Source organism: Penicillium mononematosum (assembly GCF_028829835.1).
Source record: "Penicillium mononematosum strain IBT 11891 chromosome Unknown utg000005l:1.0-9366267.0:1.0-9372171.0, whole genome shotgun sequence".
NCBI classification, from domain to species: domain Eukaryota; kingdom Fungi; phylum Ascomycota; class Eurotiomycetes; order Eurotiales; family Aspergillaceae; genus Penicillium; species Penicillium mononematosum.
This window is the reverse complement of record NW_026643275.1, coordinates 7,876,620-7,897,868: the sequence shown is the minus strand read 5'-3', so window position 1 is coordinate 7,897,868 and position 21,249 is coordinate 7,876,620. Positions and strand designations below refer to the sequence as shown.

Sequence of the window (21,249 nt, the reverse complement as noted above, 5' to 3'; positions counted from 1 at the left end):
ATCCTGTCCGGCTGATAAGGTCGTATGCCTCCACGATCAGGTCCGATGGTACCCGCGCGTCAATCCGTTGCTGTCGTCTTTCCAAAAACACCCTGATCGCCACAAGGGTTCGACGCATCATTTTGTCTCCGTTTGCGTGTTCGTCTGCAGCTTCTTTCAATAGATCGGCTGACCGACTCATCCAGTGCAGCAGATGCAACAACCCTTTCGTCATCTCCTACAGATCCCAGAGCCCGAACAAAGGCATGTAGCGTGGCAGGTGATGGTATCTGTAGCATCGAGGGGACATTAAGTTGTGTTCCGGAAGTGATTTCTGTTGCAAAGACACTTCGCTCCGCATGCTCCGAGGTCTTGGAGGCTGGGAGAACAAGATGATCAAACTGATGCTTCAAAACCTGCAGGGCGTGCTGCACCAAAGTGTCAACATCGTCATCACCTTCGTTTTTGGCCTTAAGACGACGAATACGAGCTTTATGAATCAGCATAAAGCTTTGTTCGGCAGTGCCAGGGTGTCTGAGAGCAGCATCAATGGCTTTCGTAAACGCCACGCATAAAATGCGGAATCCTTCCTCGCCCAGTTCGACATCACGCTGTCGCATCCAGCTCAATGCTCTGAGAGCCTGATGCCAGGCCAGTATGCGCTGAAGACTTCGGCTTCTTGAGCCATAATACCCAGTAAGGCGCTCACGGGTCAGGGCAGATAAAATGTGAGTCCAGGTCGGGGTGTAAGGAGCACGTCGCAGTTTGGTCAATTGGATCGCGTGCCATAAAGCCCTCGGGTGATGCTGGTTTCCTGGATGCTCTTCGGAATATGCGACAAGGTCAATTTCCGCCCCAGACGAGCCGTCAGCAGCTATCAAGCCCGGGAAACGGTCGGGTGTGAGTATATTCCGATTGCCGACATCCAGACTAGCAATATTTGAATGTGCGCATAGAAACTTGACGAACGATGCGAATACCAAATCCGGCAATTCATGAAAAGCTTCAAGATCCAAGGTGTGGTATTTGCTAGGTTTGGCCCGCACAATGGAGAGCGCCTCGATTTGAGCACTTGTCAGGCCACTGCATTGGAGATAATGCAATCCGGAACGCAGAGAAGTAGCAGATTGAAGAAGTAGGCCGAGGAATCTCCCAGAAGGCCGAAGCCCCTGTGCGCGCATCTGATCAAGTAACTCATCAACGGTAGGTGGTTCCGTGGGCACATAGATAATGTCACGGGCAGAAGCCGGTTCGGGATGAACTTCGCGGCCATCGCCTGGCAGAGCATGACTCATTTGGTCAAAGTCGCGTTCTATGGCGTATCGTCTGTATATTAACTTTTCAGCCATGGCAGCGTAGACGGCGCCCTTGGGGGGCAGACCATGGTCCTGATAGGAGAGAAAGCACGCCCAGGCCTCGCGGACAGTCCTTGTAGACCGAATTCGAGCAACCCATATTTCGTGATGATTGGACTTGGGTCCATGTCTGTCTGGTAAAGCTTGTGGGCGACGCATCAAAGCCCTTGTCTGCACCGTCGGGCTGTGATCTGTGTCCCAACCCGCCAAAATCGAGGATATATCCTCCCAAAGACGATGAGAGTAGCCAGCATCTTTCATTTGTGAGAGTACCTGCATCGCACGACTGAACATCCCTTCATTCCCGCGCTGAGAATCGATTCCCAGTTTCTCTTCCTTCCACGGAGGCCATGATGGGGCTTTTAGTTCAGCAGACTGGCGCTCTTCAAACGTTTTCTTATGGGCGAGCTGGACTGCAACAACTGCTCGATATCCTTGTCTTGTGACGGGAAGGACGGGCTTGTGGATGGCCATGGCTCGAAGAAGTTCAAATTGCGCTTGCTGTTGGATAGATGTGGAGCGGTAAGGAGCAATGCTGGCCGGTATAGAGAGTAACCAGAGACATTGATTAAACTTGTCAGTTTTGACGCGATCATCACGTCTAGTCACCAAAACTGACCTCTCGGCATCATTCACCCTTGGAGCTGAGAGGAAACGAGCGAATGCACGTGCAATAGTGAGAAGTGATTGTGGCCACACGCATCGAGCATGACGGATTAAACGAACTACCAAAATCATGCAGGTGCCCGAATCGATTTGAGGGCGGAAGTCCTCGGGGGATAGCTCAAGATCATGTTCGGCAACCCCGGTCAGAGTTTCAGTGACAGGGAAGGTATGTCCGCTCATGAGGTGCAAAGAGTGGATTAAGAGCAAACGAAAAGTGTGGGCATTAAGGTTTTGCTGTCTCAAAAGATGCAGCGGGATAAAAGGTGGGATGCTTGGACTAGCAGCGCGAGACTTGGCTCTGTCAGTTTCGAACAAGAATAGCCGTACCATTGCCTGGTGGGGGTTCTGGCTCTTCATGATCCAGGCCCAAGCAGCCACATCGGCGGAATCGTAGCCACGCGATGATAAGTAGTCATGACTTGTGCTTCTGAATACTTTCTGAAGAGCGATATCCAAGCACTTATCCGCACGGTTATCCGGCGCAGACGAAAGCAACGGGTCCACCTCTCGTATGTACTCTCCAAGAATAACCGGCAGTGACGGCTTTTTTGGTCGGCCAACTGTCCTCGACTCGTTCTGTGTTTGGTGTGCATATTTGGAGTAGGCCCGGTCAAGCCAGGCTGACTGGCTATCGTATCCAAGGGCGTGGCCAGTGTTTCGCAAAGCTTTGGAAAGATATTGGGCGGGCTTCGGTTTCACTCTGATGCTTGGGGTCTTTCCAAGCCTTTTCTCTCCGACTGGGCGATCCGCCGCGTCTTGGGTTAGTGTTGCGCATTGTTTGTCGAGTAAGGGATTTGACCGCTTTTTGTTGAAGTGATCATCGGATTGTGAGGTTTGAGTGTCGATTGCTAGTGACCCGGGCACATTGAGGAACGTGGTGGATTGAAAGGAACGGAAACTGCCTGGGTTCAGGCCAGCTAGGGAATTGCGCGGATAATATATGGGAAACTTGGTGTCACGATGAGGGATTGCCTATTATACGGCGAGTTATTTAGCACAGTATCCAATGGCGGGGAGAATGTAAAAGAAAATCACCTTGTATAAACGTCTATTGAGCAGGTCTGCTCTTAGCCGCGATATTCCCGAAAGGCTTCGGGCATGCTTGAAAACTGATGACATCCATGAACGTAGTCATGGGTAAAAGTGCCTGAACGCCACAGACCCATCCAATAGGCTTAAAGATGTATTTGTCTCCGAAGATGAGAGAAAGTCAAGTCAAGAATCAGAAAAATACAACCATCGCGGCAGAAAATGGGGTCACGTGATGGATCGTCAGAAGGCGCGCCATTCCGAAAAGCGCAAGTGAACGTTCCTCTCCAGCCAAAACAGAAAAAAAGAGAACACTTGACCCTATTTGTTCGAGGGTTGCCTATTGCATTGACCATTGTTCTAATACCTTGGTCTCTATTGACAATTATTTCCACCTCATATTCACCTCTTTTATTGTGGTGACGTGAAGGTTTTCATCTTCATCCCCTCGCTCTTCGCGATCCCCATCTTCTCTAAGGATTCGTGACGCCCTACCCATCGAGGTTACTTGGCCTCCGGTTGCTTTCCGAACCAAGTATCAACCTCAACACTAAATCGCCAGCAAATATCTATTTCCGCGATCGCATCCTCCCAATCTTTACTTTCAATCCTCTGATTTGTGGGGCCCCCATTCATTCGCATCGGAGGGGACCGCGTCAAAGCAAGTATCGTCAACCTTGACCTCGGCGCGACTTCGCAACCATGAGCGCCGACGAAGCTGGAAACACAACCCCCATGTCCGCCACAAATGGCGAACCTCATCCCGACCCTGCTACTAATGCAACCTCCGGGAAACGGAAGCGCTCCACTCAGGACGACAAACCGAGCAGTGATTCAGGTGCCACCGCCTCGCGCGATCGAGCAAATCTTCACGAAACTCTTCGCAGCCTGGTTGAGCTTCTACTGAAGTAAGCTTTGATGAAAGTATATGGTTCCTAGTCTTATGCTGACAAGCCACAGGCACGACACCGAACTCCAACTCCTCTCTTGTCCCTTCCCAAATACAACTGCCAAGCCTCGAACGAAGCGCGCAAAGGTTTCTGGCGATACAGAAACCTCCAACATCCAAACACGCGTCAACTCGGGCAAATACAACACATTGCAGGAATTTCTTTCCGACATCGAAAGAGCATCGGCTGCTGTAATTGAGCGCAATCAGATTCAGTCCAATGGCGCAAAAGAAGATGGGGCACCTTTGAATGAGGTGGTCAACCGGATCGCAGCATTCAAAAAACATATGAACAGCTTGATTGGGCAATCCTTCGTCAACCAACCCGAGGTCAAAACAGAGACAATGGAAGACGATACCGACGACTCAGCAGAGCTTCACGCGATCAATGTCTGCCAGCGAGAGGATAAGCCTGCCCTGACACTCTTTGGAAATCCGGCGAATCCCAAGCAGCTATTCTCAAGTCTACAAAAATCCGTGAAGGTGCCGTTGCAGTCCGAATCAGGACCTGAGAAGTTTGTTGAAGTGCAGGAGGAGCTGCGCGAGCTTGCCCTGCCTAATGGCATCACAGCCACCAAAATTATCCCTTACAACCTTGATGGTGCTCAACCACCGAAGCGAACATTCGGTGAGGTATTCGCTCCACGGGAAACATTACCAAAGCTGGAACCTCCGCGCAAGCGATCCCACCGGGCTAATTCGACCACATGGACGGACCGCTTCGACACCACTTTCGATGTCAGGACGTTTTTGGGAGAGCGTAGCAACTATTGTCTGGCACTTCTCCCTTCAACCCAATGGCTTCAATACGGTGGGGTCACATCGTCACCTTCCTACTGGGACCGTGTTGAAAAGCAGGCAGATTCGGACAATGTTCATCGACATGGCGATCCTGCCCTTTGGACTGGCCCTGATTCATCTGCCTTCCAAGGTGTCTTCTCGTCATTTGCTCCTTCTTACGACAGCTCTGGTTCGATTGTGCAACTCGCTTCGAAGGATATGGTTTGGTGGGGACAACGGGGTGCGAACCGTGTGAACACCTTGCTGTCTGTACCAAGAGAAGGCGATGTCGAACAAAATGACACTCGGACCGCACAGCCTGGCAATATTGGCGAACTTGATGAGAGCATCCTGGATGAAATGGTTGAGTCATTCAACGCCCAAGACTTTGCTGGAGACATCATGGAGACCCATCCGAGTAGTGAAGTTGACCCGGAATCAAAAGAGATCAAGCAAATGCTTGAGGAAGTTTCCGACTTGCTCCACACTCTTAGTTCCTACCAGCGAATTCGAAGTCTCAAGCCCCCATCTGATCTCCAGCCGCCTGGTCAACAATTGCCTGAGTCGAATGAAACCCCTGACCTTAATGTGGACGACGTGAACACACCCTCCGAAGCAGAAGCCCTGGTCTATGATACCCTGAAGTCAAGCCTTGCTGCAATCATCAGCAACTTGCCGCCTTATGCTGTCGCTAAATTGGACGGTGATCAGCTCGCTGAGTTGAATATCAGCCAAAAGATTCTGGTTGAGACTCCTGACTACAATGGCACCATGGAAAAGGATGACTTCACTTTGTCACAAGAAAGGGCCGCAGCATTGCTCGCAGCAGCCAGTGCCGCAAATCGCACTTCAACACCCTCTACCTCACGGCCTAGTAGTTATCAAGGCTCTCATAGTGCCTACAACCAACGTGCTTTTGCTTCCAATGCTCGGGCGCCGCCTCAGCCCGGGTTCCAGGTCACACCACAACACGCGCGGCAGCCCTCGGCGCCCACTACGTACACACATGCTTATGGCGCGGGTCGTCCACCGAGCACACCCAGCCAACGTCCAGGCAACACTCCTCAATATGCGCAAGTGAACCCACAGTACAGCCAGGGTGCCCAATACCAGCGCCCTGCTTCCAATGGATATGCCCAAGTGTCACCGCAGCCTTACACACCACAGCCTAGGCAGCCAGGCACATTCAACGCCACGCCACAAGGGCGTACGCCCTACGCGACTGCAACCTCGAACCAGCGAGCTCAGTACCCAGGCCAAACTCCTTCACAAGCTGGCTACTCAAACTCGGCCGCTAGTGCCACATACTCTCGTAGTGCGGCCGAACAAGCTGCGCTGATGGACAGGAACAAGGCACAACTGGCAGCTCGACAGACAGGCCACAGTCCTTCCACACCTCAACCTCAAGGGCTGGATGCCCGTGCTTCTCAAGAAGGCAGCATGACACCAGGGAGCAAGCCGAATGGCACTCCCCTTTCCACATAGGTCGTGATATTTGCGCGAATTTGAGGATGTGGCGTTGCGTTCAAACTCCAAAAGTGCGGTTTGTTTCTGAAGAGAGAGGTCCAATATTACATTCCTCTACAGTCGGCTTTCTGCTTTATTGACTTTTGCATTTTCTTCTATTTCGTTTCGGATTATGAGCTCTGGATGTGATCCGCGTCTCCGAATTTTTCCCTTCCCAACTGTGTTGTTAATGAACCTCTTTATCCCTGGCTTTGTATGATTTTTCCTTGTTTGATGTTGTATTATGGACTAAGCGATTGGCGTGGATGGTTTTTTCAAGACAGGTCGGCCTGGGTGTACAGGCTGCCATTGCGATACAGCCAAATCTTGCTTAGAGAGTTACTTGATTTTCGCTTTCGATGCAATCCAATCAATATGTATGCTGCATACAGGTAGCACACCTTATGCTTTCCAATGTAGATTCGGCGAGAAATACTGAGAGAAAGGAACTTGCAGAGTATTCCTAGAATCATATCTCATCAAGTACATTGATTGCTCAATAGGGTTCCCAATATAAAAAAACACCCATCCTGCTATCGTATCTACCAGTCCGCTGTATCTCCTGCCCAATCCTCATAGTTTGTTACATGCCAGGCCCGAGATACCCGTCTATCTTCCCTAACTATCCGATTATTGCCTAAGAACGAACGCCATCTCTTTCTTGCGTGCCCAGTAACGAATGCCCTTCCAACCCTTCACTTCACAAAAAGACAAAAACAAGACCACAGCGACATAGAGGACTCATCGCCAAGGAAATACAAAAGACAGAGTAAAGAAGATTCGTAAGTCATAAGTCGATGCATGCAGAATGCAAGTTGAGGAAATGTAACCTCGAAGCTAGGGAATGAACATAGCAGCCATAGTCATAAACCCAAAATATCTAGAAAAGAAAAGTCAGTCTATGCAGCCGCAACAGAATCAAAACAATCATACATCGTAGCACAGCGCCAACCATCCCTCGAGTCGACCAGCGTATCAATACCAGCCGAATAATTCGCCGCAATAGCCGCCGCGGCACCGCCAACAACCGTCACAACGACAAGACGACCGGAGAACTCCGCTATAAGGCTGAACGCCAATAATGGAAGCAGGAGCGCACCAGATGCGATGATGATGGCGATGTAGACGGGTGCTGCGGCGGCAGAAGCAGCCAGTCGTGGAGTGAGGGAGACTAGATCTGCGTCGTGAATTAGGAACCGCGTCTCGACACCAGCGACGGGCTTGTTTTTCTCTCATCCAGCTGCGGTAGCCCGTGATCTCCTGTTCCGAGGCCCGCGGGAGCGTTTGTAGGACTTTGCTGTAGGCGCTGAGGGCGTTGTCTGGATTCCTTGTCAGGGGTCTGCTTTGTGGACAGAAATACGGAAAGTGGAAGGGGGTCTTACTGTATTGTTCCGTCTTGTGGATCAAAGCATTCATGAGATCCATGCGGCGGTAGTGCAAAGACGAATAAGCCTGGGACTGGGCGTCCCGCCGTCGTGAAGCCGGTAGGGGCTTCACGCCTTCATGCTCGGCTGTGCTGACCCGGTGCATTTCCTCATACTCATCCAGGGTGTGGAGATCTTCTTCCATTTGGGAGATCTCGTCTTGGAGGTGGAGCAAAACGCGGTGGTTCATGGTCTCGAAGCGTCGGTAGAGCGGAGGGAAGCCTCCGCTGTCTTCTGAGGCGGACTTGGTTAGGTGCGAAGCTAGAAGCCCGTATCCGGATAGCTCTTGCGACGCATTGGAGTCTCGTCTCTTTGTCGGAGTGGTGCGGTGAATGCTATCTTCTGGACTTCTAGGCGGTGATGGTGGGAGCGGTGGTCTGTGGACAGCACCGCTGTCTCGTGATGGGCCATGGTAGGTCTGTGGTCGGGACAATTCTAGTTGGCCTTTGCCTGGGGAGATGACTTCAGTCGAGATCGGGCTCGGCTTTCTGGTGAGTTGTCTCTTCCGCGTGACTAACTGATTGTCTGTAGAAGGTGCGGGTGCCGGCGCGGGTTTTCGTGGTTCTTTTGGACTTTTGGATACCACTGCAGGTGCTTGTGTGATTTTACTCGGGGGTGTGTTGCCTCCTGGAGCCAACACTCCGTGTGGCACAGTATTTGCCCGTGGTTTTGGAGCCTGGATCTTGGTGGTGGTTTGTATAGGGCGTGGAGGCTCCGGCTCCTCGTCGGATTCAGCCTCAGAGGATGACGATGACGATAGCGATGAGTCTGAAGAAGATTCTTCGTTCTCTTCCAGGAACTCGAACACGTTAGGCATCTTCGCGGGCTCTGCGGGTTTCTGAGGTGGGTTCTCTGGAACGGCAGGCGCATTTAGGGCTTGTCTTGACCGATTGGCCCGTTGTGAAGGTGAGCTGTTCTCGACAGTTTTAGGGGTCGTGACAGGACCCGCCTGTACGGTTGTATTATTGGACACCAGCGAGTACGTCCTCTTTCTTCCATCCTTTTTTGGCTTTCTAGTTTGGAGCGGCATGGTGATCGGAGAAGTTCGGAATCAATATCCGATTCATACCTCTTCAAATATAGATACCAAATCAGGGTATACCCGCAGGGACAGAAAAGAAATGAGAAATGACATGGAATTAATCGCAGTGATGGAGTAATGGAGTCAGGAGTATAGGGACCCGAGGCATGGCCTAGGGGGTGGAATTCCAGGTCTCAGATCGAGTCTGTCAAAGGCGCGGAATCTAGGGGGGATCGATGAAAAATAGTATGATATCTCCAATTTCCCCGCGGATCCCATCAGACATTCCCTATGATAAAGGGAATATGGTATTATTATAGAAACACGAAACGTCAGCCCAAGTTGGAAATAGGTTTTCGTGTCAGCTGGAACGAGCCCAAAGGGTTATGCTTGTCGAAATGGAGACTTGCAATTCGTCACAGTCAGTCTGAGAACAATCTGAAGCAACTTAGAAGCGCCGAGCGCTTTATTTAGATCGACCAATGGCAATGGTGTCGCAGGTCCCTTGTATCCCTGTCGATCGACCTCTCTCACAACTCAAAGAAATCAAGAAGGAAAATGGTGAGGAATTGTTGAGTTGCTGAACATTCTGAACTGTTCAGAGTGGGTCAGATTGTGACAGCAAATCAGTCCTGCTGAGTCCGAAAAGGAAATGCATGCGTGTCTGAAGATAGAAAGGACCATGTAGTTATGCGCTGGTCGATCTTCCTTGCATCTGGCGGTCTAGCAAAGCGGGGGAATGTGATGCAGCTATGTGAGCAGTGTATGTACTCTGTACAACGCCACTTATCTGCCATATTGCGTGCATAAAGCCTTGTCAAGAATGTATTGATATGGAGCTGTAGTTGTAGGGAGTATAGTAGGTTCTGAAGTTGTGAGGATGGAAAGAGGGTGAGAATCAAGATGATCAACAAGTCAGTATAGTGAAGATTGAAATGTACTTTTATGATTTCAAATTCAATAATTGAGTTTAGAATGACGATTCTCAATTCCTCTATGTTCTACATGCAATATACAACATTGTATGCATACATATCTAGTTGTGGCTTTCCCAAGGCCTTCCTATCTTCCAAGGTTGGCTGCCATTTTTGTAAGGCTCAAATAAGTCACGTCGTGCTGACTAATGCTTGGGCACCTGCCAACCTTGGAACCTTCCAAGGTTGGAAGGTGCGACCCCAAGGGACTTCAACTGACACAACATACTCTTTTGTCCCTAGTTCGACACCGAAGAAGTCTGGGGAAGCCCACCGTCAACAACTCTTGGGTTTCCATCGGAAGTTCCATCAACAGCCATACCACCATTTTCTGTATAGACATTGGTGTAGTATGGGTAGTGCACAGCAGACAGGTTGACAGCAACAGTAATCCAAGCAAACAATCCATCTTCAACACGGTCGCCCAGATACGCGTAGTTAAGCATCGGGTCAGCATCGGTGTTCTGAGTCTCCTGGCCCACCACCCGGTCCTCCGCGTTAGGCGTGATCGGAATGTTGTTTGTGTTGTATGGGTAGGTCGACTCGACTGCATTGATAATGTCCTGATCCCAGAAGATCTGCGCAACGTGAGAGACCCTGCCACCCGCAATGGTGTTGTTTGGCAGTCTCTTCGCATGGAAGTGCGCGATGTTGTGGTAGTGCGTGGTGCGGCTGTCATAGTGGCCAGGGAACAAGGTGTCGAAGGTGACTACACCGTCCGAGTCGGTCTTTTGAATTCCGCGCAGGAAAGTCCGGTTACGGTTCGACAGGTCCGCTGAATTGCCGTTGCCGTCTGCTACCAGGCCCGAATACACGCCTGTGGCATTGCATCCCCAGATCTCGGCATAGAGATCCGGTACCGGCTTGCAGGTTTCCACGTCGATGTATTGCTGCTCGATCACCACGGGCACACCGGGCTGGCCTTCGCGGATGTGAGAGCGTACCCGCTCGCCAGGAAGCCAGTATGGTCCTGTTTCTCCTTCGGGGCTTGGGCCCAGGAGACACACTTTTTCTGGGGAGTTGAAGATTTCCTTCTCCGACATTGAGGGGGACATGGGTCGTGTGGCTTGGTGAGACTTGTTGAGAACTGCGTCGGTATCTCGGACGCGAAGGTGACGGCGGTGCAGATCGACCATAGCCTTGCGACGAGCTTCGGCTCGGGCTTGGAGACCATTGTTCTGGAACTCTGTCGAGCATTTCTGCAGGCCAGCCTGGACGTTCCTCTTGTACAACTGGACGCCAGAGCCGTCGAGGGGCTCATGGTGTCCTGGATGCGCGGAAGCGAGGAGACCGCACCCGAGGATGGCCAGGTTCAGAGCACTTTTCATGTGCATCTTGATCAATAAATAAATGCAATGTTCACCGCAAGGAAGATCGCTGAGACGCTGTTGTTGATTCAATCTTTGTGAAGACATCAGACACCGGGTCTTATATACCTTTTTATCCGCCTACTAGCAACAAATTCGAGGAAGTCGACACCTCGTCTGCCCGGATAAAACTTTACTCACCCACACGATAGACAGCATCGAAAGAGATGCTTCCATGCAATAGACCTAAGCACATCCATGGAGTTCCTGCAGGTGAAATGATATTATGGATATAGCACCTCATTGGCACAGGTATGGCTCCAGCCAATAGCTTCCACCCGAAGAGTCTCATGCACCTAGCTTACGCATCCTGAGACCCTGATAGGGTAAGACTTGGTCGTTAATATCTACAATTTATGCAATGCGGCTCTTGGCAGCTCCGCCCCATCTTAGAAATTCGCTATTTGATAGCGGGCGGATATAAACTCATCCATTCTCCATTAAGCTGAATATGATCGACACGGAAGTGGGGCCCTGCCGACGTGATTACGGTCCTCATCAACACTTCTCTAGTGTGAAAATCATAAATGAAAGATTCATGGCTGCTAAAGATGTTTTTCCCGGATAGAATTGGTAAGTTCTGGCGACCAATTCTACTTATACAAGTATAGTCTGAGAGATGGGGCGGTAGGGGCAGCTGTCAGCCAGTTAATTATATACCTTAGGTCAGTATGGATTCGATTACCATGAGAGACTTCGTTATTGGCTACCTCGAGGAAACGAGTAGGTTCTCTGTGAACCTTACTGTCATCTCTAGGGGATGTGCATTTCCGGAAAGATCATCCTGTGAGTATGTGCCTGATGGTGGTTTGGTAGAATCCTGTCACAGCTCGACATATAACCAGCCTTATATTACATGCCAATTAAAGCACAGTCTCCCGATTGCACCACACTATGTAGGAGCTTCGCATGTCTCCCCGATCCGCCTTCGTCTTTTGGCCACAAAGAACGGATCAATGTCTGATCGACATGTCCCCGAGGCCATATATAAACAATACGGACCGATAATGTCAACCACGTAAGTTTCGGAGGGCTAGCCCTGAAGAGCAACTACTGATGACCATCTGGCTAAATAGGAGCCGGTCCGTAGAACCCGTTCTGTCAGAAGACTAAAAATCACATCATTTCCGAACAGTCTGATTGGAAGGCAATGCTACGTATCCAGAGGATACACTGTTGTTACATGATATTTATTATGGACGAGCAATGAGGGCACATCACACTTATACTCTAGAAGATAGGCAAAATCCTCTTGCATCATGTTCTATTGGCATACTACCCCCACTACTTAACTTTGTATATCATTGTTTCGTTCGTTCCTTGTCAATTCCACTAAAAAGTAATAGTGGGTTAAAGAGTACCGACTAAATATAGTAGCGTTCAACCCGACGTGGCTGGTTTACAATATCTTAGCCTCTACGGAGTAGAGATGAACTACTCCGTACCTAGTGGCAATTATATTAGGACATTCCAGGGCGCCCCATCTAACTTCCCACGGCCTATTGGGCATTTATTTCCACTCGCACAATTAATTGCACGATACCTAAAAGGCTCCCCACAATCCCAAGGTGGCTGCCATAGATCCGGATGTTGGCCAGTCGGGCCGGGTAAAGATAAAGCAGGATGGCCCGGTAGGCATATTCGGAATATCGCATCCTATTTTTAACCAAGCCTGAGTACTGAAAGGCTTTATGACTTGGAAACGAGGCTCTGTCTGCCATTAAGCCTTAGCATGGCGATTTAGTCAAGTGATGCTATAAATCTTGCATCTCAAGCCTGTATTCATCTTCATGAGAGGCTCATAACCAACAAGGTGCTAAGTCTGGAAGTCTGGATTGAGAGAGACAAACGAAATAAATAATCATCCATCGAATAATTGAGTGGATGTCTGTGGATTGGGATCATTGATTTGTTCGAGCAAACCCGTCTAATTATAGCACTGATATAGGCATCTCAAAGTGGGAACCCAGACTCAAGGGTATATAAGCTGATAATAACCCGTCAAACAAACATAGCAACCACTCATTCAACTTATCGCAAAAAGTGTATAATATTTCCTCCCGCTCGTTCAAACCATCATGTCCGCGACCACCACCTCCCCCACTTCCTCCGCATCAGCTACCTCCAGCTGCCATGCCAAGCTGTACGATATCCCGACCCACGACGCCGCATGCGCAATGTCTATTCAGGGCAACAACTCCGCTATCATGAGCAGCTGCTGCTCCGATGCATCTGTCGTCGAGTATGACGGGTGCGACTACTACTGTCTTGCTCAGGGTCAGAGCGTTGGCACCCTTGCCGAGTGCCTGATCAAAGCCTCTGAGCCCGGTGAGGTTTGGTGCAACACCAATGCCAATGCTACGGCTACAGCGACAGCCACGGCTACTGGTACTGGCGTCGTGACCCTGTCTGCCACAACCACTGGTGCGGATAGCACTGGCTCAAGTACTAGTGGCTCGACTGCGACTTCCACTGCCAATGCGGCTGCTGGTATTGTTGCGTCTCGTCCGTTGTCCAAATCTGCTATTGGTGTGGTTGGTATGCTATTGGCTGGATCTGCAGCAGGACTTTTCCTTTAGAGGTGTCATGGTTGACATTCATACTGGAGTTGTCAAAACCAAAGATTTTATCGGTTGAAGGTGATTGGGTGGATGCAATGTAATAAAACGGCTGCGTGCTTTGCAGTATCTGTATATTAGTCTGGAGGCCCTTCTTTGTCGTTCGTTTTCTTGGGTGTGGCATTGGACCCAACTTCCAAGCCGTGCAAATATTTTATCTGGTAGCCGAACGGCATAAGAGGCATATATCCCAGACAAGCACCTTTTCATATGGATGGGACTATCGGGAGACAGCATTAAACCGTTGACATGGTACTTGCGGCCATAACCAATGAATCGTAATTATGAAGAGGTTTTTCCGTGTGTTTAGGTAGAGAGAGGTAGAGAATGTAATGTTGATCAATGTGAATTTGTTTGATTTATTACAGATTGATAATATGCACGCTTGAGGAATTCCATGACCTTTACTGTTCGCCCCAAATTGGTATTACACAAATGCAAACGTGAATCATAGCTTCGCGTCATGCTTCCAGCCCGGCATGTCAGCAAGGTCCTTTGCTGGAGCACTGCGTTTGGACTTAAGGGCATCTCCCCCTGGTCTCCATCTCCACGCACTAGCCAGGTCTTGCGGTAGGCGTCCTTCTATCAACTCAACGACATGCTTTCCTATATTGGGCAAAACCTTGAAACTATGGCTGTTGCATGAGGTGTCAGCAAGATAATCGCTATGTGCAGCCGATTGTCATCCACTTACCCGCTGTCGCCTGTGGCCAAAATAAAGTTCTTCCACTTGGGGTGCTCGCAGATCAACAAGTTGGCATCAGCAGTATCGGTGCACCAGCACATGCTCCGATTAAAAAGCTCCTTATCCTTGAAGCGTGGCATGAACCTCGCAATCGCTTTTCGAATGGTTTCTTCAGAAGCATCTGGGTAGGTATCCGTGGGATGCTTGGCGTGTGATCGAGGAACGGATATAAGCTTAGGAGAGGTGGCACCGTAAGGTTGATGCTGCTTGAAGCGGGAGAACCCGGGGAACTCATCGCAGACTTTGATTACTCCGTGTCTGCGGTGAATATTTAGCGTGGCCGGCCTTTGAGGTTGGGCTAGGAGCGATTGCTTACTCGTTGGGCTCGAAGAAAAAGCCATAGTCACCGTCGTATACTACGGGCACGTCCTTGTATTGGGCCGATTCTTGGGGCGTGAGTTGGATATGAGCGAACACCCAGGCCTAAATTCATCGTTCAGTTAGCGGCATGGTCATTTCAACCGGCTTTTCCGGGAATCCTGAAATACGCCAGCAAAGGAAATGTCCACAACTGACCTTCGAAACGCATTGGTCCTCCAGATCTACTAATGTCGAACTCCAAGCACCGGCGGCCAAAACCACCTTGTCGGCGTGGTATTTTGTTCCATCTACTGTCTCAACACCATTGCATGTCGTCCCATCAGGAGCAAACAAAGGTCGCTTGAAAGTCCCGGCACTGCAAATACGCATGAGCAAACACCGACTTTTCCACGAAGTTGCAAAAGTTCAATGTCATACCTTCCAAATCCGAACTTGACGCCTTGACTTTTTAGAAAGGTTCCGATCGCATTGATGGCCTTGGCTGCAGCAAGCCACCCTCCATCGCCGCAAAACAAACCCTTCCACCCCTGCCATCTGTTTAGCCTCTCGTACCCTTATTCTTTTTCTTATGGTCAAATTCACCTTGATCTGTTCCCGCGTGAAGTGCGGGGCTTTTGCCAGAATATCATCTTCACTCTCTAACCAGATATTCGTCTTCTCTAGTCCGATATTTGCGTCGGTGAGGTCTTGGTGCTTCCGCCGAAGGCTTGCAATACCTTCTTTTGTTGATGAACAGTCTAGCTAAAGGTGCGTAAATATGTAAGTTGCTCAATATCAAACAGGAAGCTATTATGACTCACCATGCCAACGTTGTGAAAGAAAGGCTTGAACAACGGATCATTTTTCCACATATCGAGAGCCTCCAGGGAAAGTTGCAAGTCAGGCCCGTTGCGTAATCGGATGCTCATGATCTTGTTGAGATCATATCCTGCAGATTGCAAGGATGGAATTGGATATACATCAAGGACGGTGATGTTTGAGGGAGTGTATCCAGAGCGTATCAGGTGTAGCGCGGTTGAAGATCCCATTGTGCCACCTCCCCCGACAATGACGATCTTTGTGCTTTCTCGCGAATGGGCCATGTTGTAGTAATCGACCTTGCGGTACACTTGGGAGGATTAAACAAAGTCTTGGAAGGGGGGGAACGACAATTTATTGAACCCTTATTGAGAAAGCTATCAAGGCCAATCATGATACACATCATATGAGCGATGTCTATCCGGAAATATGTCGATTGCGAAGTGGAGAAAAGCTTCGCGTGGACCTTCACCATGCCAGCCACGGGTTTACCTAAGCGCCTAAACGGTCGCTAGGGGCCCTGGAGGGCCCTGGAGAACGCGGGAATTGACCCACCAAAGGGCCGAAGGGCCTCGGGAGTTACGAGATAAGCATCGCATATTTGACCCCGGTTTTTCTTTGGTAGAGATACGGAATTGATAATGATGCAATAATACAGTGCTTCGCCAAAGGTATCTCGGTTTCGCGTGGACCTTCACCCATCCTTTCCCCAGTGACCCTGGCTTTTGTCCACCCGAGATACGGAGTACAGACTCATTGATAATGATGCCGATATCAACTAGTGAGTCACTCGTCGCTATCGGTACTAACACGCGAGTACTTCGCTGAGGATATCGCATTGGTTCCGCGTGGACCTTCACCAACCCCCACATCCAAGAATGGACTCCCCACCCGATGGCACGGAATTCACCTTGTAGGTTGAAGGGGAACTAATCGGGAAATATTCCGGGGTTGAAAGATAAGCCCGAGGTGCAGATGATTTGCGAACATGTCCTGTATAAATAACCGGCATGGGCCGCAACAAGTCTCAAGCATATTTCCGAGTCACTCACACTATACGCGCTGTGATCCTACCATCCTATAATGGCCAACTCGAAGACTACCCCCAAGTCACACGATGACTCTCCTTTACCGGACAATGTACCCGATATTGCTGAGGGGGTCAACATGGAGCAGTACAGGACAACTGTCCCGCTTTGGAAGCGGGTATGGCAGAACAGTTTGACGCAGATGATACTTCTGAGCATCCAGGCGTTCTGTGGGCCAGCTATGTCAGACGCAATTATAGGTTAGAGTGCAATGCCCGTCATGGTCTGAATGTGCAGCTTATCTTTTACAGGCCTCGGTGGTGGTGGTCTTGCCTCTCCTCGGGTGTCAAATATCTCGACGGCGATTACATATGCCATGCTTGCAGTCGGTATGCGCCCCAATATCAAATCCCGCCTTTCAATGCACTAACAAAGCGCACCAGTTTGCTTCTTGGGTGGTCCCCTCGTGAACAAAATCGGTATCAAGTGGGCCCTCGTAATCGGCTCGATGTCCTTCCCCATCCAGGGTTCGGCATACTACTGCAACAGCAAATTCGGAAATGAATGGGTAAGTGAGGCCTCCCCAACATATCTGGCATCAATGGACAGCTTGAAATGCTTTCACAAAGTCCAGAATATCTGATTAAAGTTCTTTCCTGCAGTACCTCATCCTCAGCGGTGCTATTAGCGGTATTGGAACCGCTTGCTGGTATGTCGCCGAGGCCGGTGCCATCATGACGCTTGCACCTTCTGGTGCCCGCGGCAAGTATCTGGCTCTATGGATTGTGTCACGGAATCTTGGACAGCTAGTTGGCGGCGCAATCAAGTAAGCTTTTTCCGAAGTGTACCCCAACGGATGCATGGATGAGTTTCTTATCATCTCGCTTTTTACAGTCTGTCGAAGAACTACGAAAAAGGGGTCAGCGGCGGTGTCTCTGCCGATACTTACATTGCCTTTGTGATCATTGAGTGTCTTGCGTGAGTGCATCCGCGCAGCGAACAATCTAAAGAGCGAAGAGATGACTGATACTAATTATATTGCTTAGCCTGCCATTTGCATTGTTAATAACTCCCTTCGAACGTGTTGTTCGATCCGATGGTACTCGAATCGTCACCTCAGAGACCCTGTCTACCAAGATGGAAGTGAAACGCATTGCGAAGACCATGACCTCGAAACTCATTGCATTTTCTTCCCTTTGGGCATTATGGTCATTCTTCTACACGTACGCCAGTTTCCTAGCCCCTTACCCGTCGTTGAAGGACAATAAAAGGCTAACAGATATGCCAGCGGTACCTGGACTACCTACTTGGGAACCCACTTCACCGTCCGCTCACGCGCCCTATCGTCCCTCATCTCGCCTTTGTTCTGCATGTAGGTCCAGTCTGTGGAGTTTCCTTCTTATTAACACCTGAACTAACCTCGTTTCTCAGCATTGGCTGCTTTGGCCTCGGATTTATCCTCGACATGAAGAGCCTCAGCCAGCGCCGCCGCGCCCAGATTGGCCTATACACCGTCGTCATCCTCAACTTCGGTGTATACATCTGGTCCATTATTATGCAGGTCAAGTTCAACCGCCATGATCCTGGCGCTATCGATTGGGATGATGGGCTATACCCTTCGTCCTTCCTGCCGTATTTCTTTGTGCAGACTACAGGTCCGTTGTCGCAGTCGTACATGTATTGGCTCCTATCATCGTTCGCGACAGATGCGCAGGGTGAGTATCCAAAAAATGTTTCTAGGGGATCAGCAAAAACCTGGATGCTAACTGTCATATTAGAAAATGTCCGTAACGGTGCTGCATTCCGATGCATCGAGGCTATTGGACAGGCTATTGCCTACGGCATGAACACGCAAACGACGAGTAACCCTCTGATTGGATTGTACGTCTGCTCATCTCACTTATAATACCCCCTTATCAAGCATATGTCTAACAGGCTTTTTAGCGGCGTGACATTTGGGCTACTCGGGGCTTCTCTTCTCCCTATGATTATGCTTGTGAACACGACACCAGACCGCATCCCTGCCGATGTAGTTGCTGAGGAGCAGGCAGCCGCTCGAGAGAAGATTGATGATGTTTGAGTCAGCTTGAATTTGATGCTTTAGGCTAGTAGTGGCAGGTTAACTAATTTGATAGTATATAGAGAGATCGAAATAAGACTCTTGAAGCTTGCCATGGTCATTATCTAGGATGATTTACGCAGTTTTCCTTACTAGGTGGCTCAACCTAAGACGGATTGCGATAATCGCAGAGGCTGAATGAGTTTAGGTTTAGACGGGAAGCGAGGTCGAATGAACCTGGAAGAAATTGTCCCATGTTATAGATAGAAGCGAAGCTATTCCAGCTCAATTAGGCCACTACAGGTAGATAGGAATTGTCGCTACAGCGGTATATATATATAGGGACCACACATTATTAGGAGAAATTATAACTATATTAGGCTTAAGAGATATTTTAATATCATATATTACTTTGAATTTTGAGAAGCATTCAATGTTGTAGTATAAATGAAAACGGGGTTAAAGAAAAGTGTCACTCGAGGCTAAAGTCCAATAATTGATCTGCAGATCGCCAAGTCCAGCTTCTCCCGCTAGTTCACGTCTTGCAAGGCTCAACACTAACAACCCAAGTCCAATCTCTCTATGCTTCGATCATGGATCGGCAGCGGTACGCTCCGCTCACTTTGCGTTCGACGCTTGACTCGGTCATCCCTTTCATTCCCTAAAGCTCCATTCTCCTCCGCGCCAAACCGCTATCTCCAACCGCCGACCTCCGCAGATCGCGTTCCCCTCCGCAAACAACTCAAGCAGGAAGCCAAAGCGCTTCGGTCGCACAAGAGACAACGCAAGGAAACAGAGGAGGCTTCGAGGCAAGAATGGGAACTCACAGTGGGCGTGGAGATCCACGCGCAGTTGGATACAGAGGCCAAATTATTTTCCCGTCAGTACGCCTTTACACCTGGAGATTACGAGTCATCCTCTCATAAATTGAATAGGGGCAGCAACCTCGACAAGCGATACTCCCAATTCCAACGTTGCCTTGTTCGATCTGGCATTCCCGGGTAGCCAACCGGTTAGTGTATAGTTTACAATGCTGTGAAATAGGGCCAGGGCTGATCTGAGACAGGAATTCCAAATCGCAACACTCCTCCCAGCTCTCCGCGCTGCCATTGCACTGAACTGTGAGATACAACCAGTCAGTCGGTTTGATCGGAAACATTACTTCTACCAGGATCAACCGGCGGGGTATCAAATCACACAGTACTATGGTAAGTACTGTCCCTCTCAGACGTGAAATATGCTGACCAGCTCTAGAACCATTCGCGCGAAATGGCTACGTTGACCTATTCGATTACGACGGAATCGCCCCGGAAGACGGCGAACGGGTTCGTATTGACATCAAGCAACTCCAGTTGGAGCAGGACACAGCCAAATCCCAGGAATACCCGCCCTCGACACAACTTCTCGACTTCAACCGTGTGTCCCATCCTCTTATCGAAATCATCACCATGCCGCAAATCCACACTCCTGCAACGGCCGCAGCATGCGTGCGGAAACTACAAGCGATTGTACAATCGTGTGGTGCCGTGACTACGGGAATGGAGATGGGTGGTCTTCGTGCAGATGTCAACGTCTCCGTCCGACGCCGAGGCGAAACACCCGGGCAACATCAGTACGATGGGATTACTGGGCTGGGTCAGCGTACCGAAATCAAGAACCTCAGCAGCTTCAAGGCGGTAGAGGATGCCATCATTGCTGAGAAGAACCGTCAGATCGAGGTGCTCGAGAGTGGCAGTGTCGTAGAAGGAGAGACACGTGGATGGACGATCGGCAGCACTGAGACTCGCAGACTTCGCGGCAAAGAGGGCTCAGTCGACTACCGCTACATGCCTGATCCTGACATTCCACCACTGATCATTGGAGAGGATCTGCTCTCTAGTCTCAGAGAATCTCTTCCGACAGCGCCAGATGCTCTTCTTACGCTGCTTGTCGGATCTGAGTTTAATCTGCCAATCGAAGACGCCAAACCCCTCATCGAGCTGGACGACGGAGCCCGCCTCGAATACTACTACGATGTGGTGGATATCCTCCGCAGCCTTCAAGTAGACCAAGATGATAAAACGCGCGCTGGTCTCGCGCGGGTGGCGAGCAACTGGGTTTTGCACGAGCTGGGCGGTCTCTTGACCAAGGCAGACCAGGCATGGGATGCTGAGATCGTCCCAGCCCGATCCTTAGCCCATCTCATCGACCACCTGCAGCGGAAACTCATCACCGGCCCGACAGCCAAACAGGTGCTGGCCACCATCTTTAACGGGGACCATCGACCAGTGCCGCAACTACTTGAGGAGGAAAATCTCTTGCTGCGGCCGTTGTCGCGGGAAGAGTATCTAGCGCTAGCGGAGTCGGTCATTGCCCTGAACCCCCAGATGGTCGAGCAGATCCGCAGCAAGAATCAACTGGGTAAACTGGGGTGGTTCGTGGGGCAAATGATGCGCACTGGCGAGAAGGGCCGGGTGGAGGCGTTCAAGGCAGAGGAGATTCTCCGGGAATTGATTCTGGGATAGCTTGTATAGTATAGTATAAAATGTATTCTCATCAATGATACCCAAGACTGTGGCCTTTATCAATTATTCTCCAACTCTGCCGGACCTCCGATACCACCCCACGCTGAATAAAAGCCCGGAAATGAG

The 21,249-nt window shown here is 50.0% G+C and overlaps 8 protein-coding genes across 8 annotated transcripts; 4 read left to right on the top strand and 4 right to left on the bottom strand.

Moving 5' to 3' along the window:
* Positions 1 to 59: 59 nt before the first annotated feature.
* N7519_011196 (uncharacterized protein) lies at positions 60 to 3,528 on the bottom strand (the record flags this gene model as incomplete). The annotated part of the gene is made up of 2 exons (XM_057297969.1): positions 60 to 2,972; positions 3,436 to 3,528. The coding sequence occupies 2 exons, from the start codon at positions 3,526 to 3,528 to the stop codon at positions 60 to 62; spliced, it is 3,006 nt and encodes a 1,001-aa protein (XP_057145851.1).
* A 203-nt stretch (positions 3,529 to 3,731) lies between these two features.
* On the top strand, positions 3,732 to 6,243 carry N7519_011195 (uncharacterized protein; the record flags this gene model as incomplete). Its single annotated transcript, XM_057297968.1, has 2 exons — positions 3,732 to 3,937; positions 3,990 to 6,243. 2 exons carry the CDS (start codon positions 3,732 to 3,734, stop codon positions 6,241 to 6,243), a joined length of 2,460 nt encoding a protein of 819 aa, XP_057145850.1.
* Positions 6,244 to 7,101: 858 nt separating this feature from the next.
* N7519_011194 (uncharacterized protein) lies at positions 7,102 to 8,718 on the bottom strand (the record flags this gene model as incomplete). Its single annotated transcript, XM_057297967.1, has 4 exons — positions 7,102 to 7,144; positions 7,198 to 7,441; positions 7,473 to 7,583; positions 7,647 to 8,718. The coding sequence occupies 4 exons, from the start codon at positions 8,716 to 8,718 to the stop codon at positions 7,102 to 7,104; spliced, it is 1,470 nt and encodes a 489-aa protein (XP_057145849.1).
* Positions 8,719 to 9,922: 1,204 nt separating this feature from the next.
* N7519_011193 (intradiol ring-cleavage dioxygenase) lies at positions 9,923 to 11,017 on the bottom strand (the record flags this gene model as incomplete). The annotated part of the gene is made up of 1 exon (XM_057297966.1): positions 9,923 to 11,017. The coding sequence occupies one exon, from the start codon at positions 11,015 to 11,017 to the stop codon at positions 9,923 to 9,925; it is 1,095 nt and encodes a 364-aa protein (XP_057145848.1).
* Positions 11,018 to 13,128: 2,111 nt separating this feature from the next.
* N7519_011192 (uncharacterized protein) lies at positions 13,129 to 13,629 on the top strand (the record flags this gene model as incomplete). The annotated part of the gene is made up of 1 exon (XM_057297965.1): positions 13,129 to 13,629. One exon carries the CDS (start codon positions 13,129 to 13,131, stop codon positions 13,627 to 13,629), a length of 501 nt encoding a protein of 166 aa, XP_057145847.1.
* A 487-nt stretch (positions 13,630 to 14,116) lies between these two features.
* N7519_011191 (NAD(P)/FAD-dependent oxidoreductase) lies at positions 14,117 to 15,816 on the bottom strand (the record flags this gene model as incomplete). Its single annotated transcript, XM_057297964.1, has 7 exons — positions 14,117 to 14,303; positions 14,363 to 14,671; positions 14,730 to 14,836; positions 14,930 to 15,089; positions 15,152 to 15,261; positions 15,317 to 15,475; positions 15,535 to 15,816. 7 exons carry the CDS (start codon positions 15,814 to 15,816, stop codon positions 14,117 to 14,119), a joined length of 1,314 nt encoding a protein of 437 aa, XP_057145846.1.
* Positions 15,817 to 16,615: 799 nt separating this feature from the next.
* On the top strand, positions 16,616 to 18,640 carry N7519_011190 (uncharacterized protein; the record flags this gene model as incomplete). The annotated part of the gene is made up of 10 exons (XM_057297963.1): positions 16,616 to 16,820; positions 16,872 to 16,949; positions 17,004 to 17,128; positions 17,223 to 17,386; positions 17,455 to 17,538; positions 17,607 to 17,783; positions 17,849 to 17,932; positions 17,992 to 18,275; positions 18,339 to 18,441; positions 18,505 to 18,640. 10 exons carry the CDS (start codon positions 16,616 to 16,618, stop codon positions 18,638 to 18,640), a joined length of 1,440 nt encoding a protein of 479 aa, XP_057145845.1.
* A 561-nt stretch (positions 18,641 to 19,201) lies between these two features.
* Positions 19,202 to 21,123, top strand: N7519_011189 (glutamyl-tRNA(Gln) amidotransferase subunit PET112; the record flags this gene model as incomplete). Its single annotated transcript, XM_057297962.1, has 4 exons — positions 19,202 to 19,499; positions 19,555 to 19,631; positions 19,686 to 19,827; positions 19,874 to 21,123. The coding sequence occupies 4 exons, from the start codon at positions 19,202 to 19,204 to the stop codon at positions 21,121 to 21,123; spliced, it is 1,767 nt and encodes a 588-aa protein (XP_057145844.1).
* Between the last annotated feature and the right edge of the window lie 126 nt (positions 21,124 to 21,249).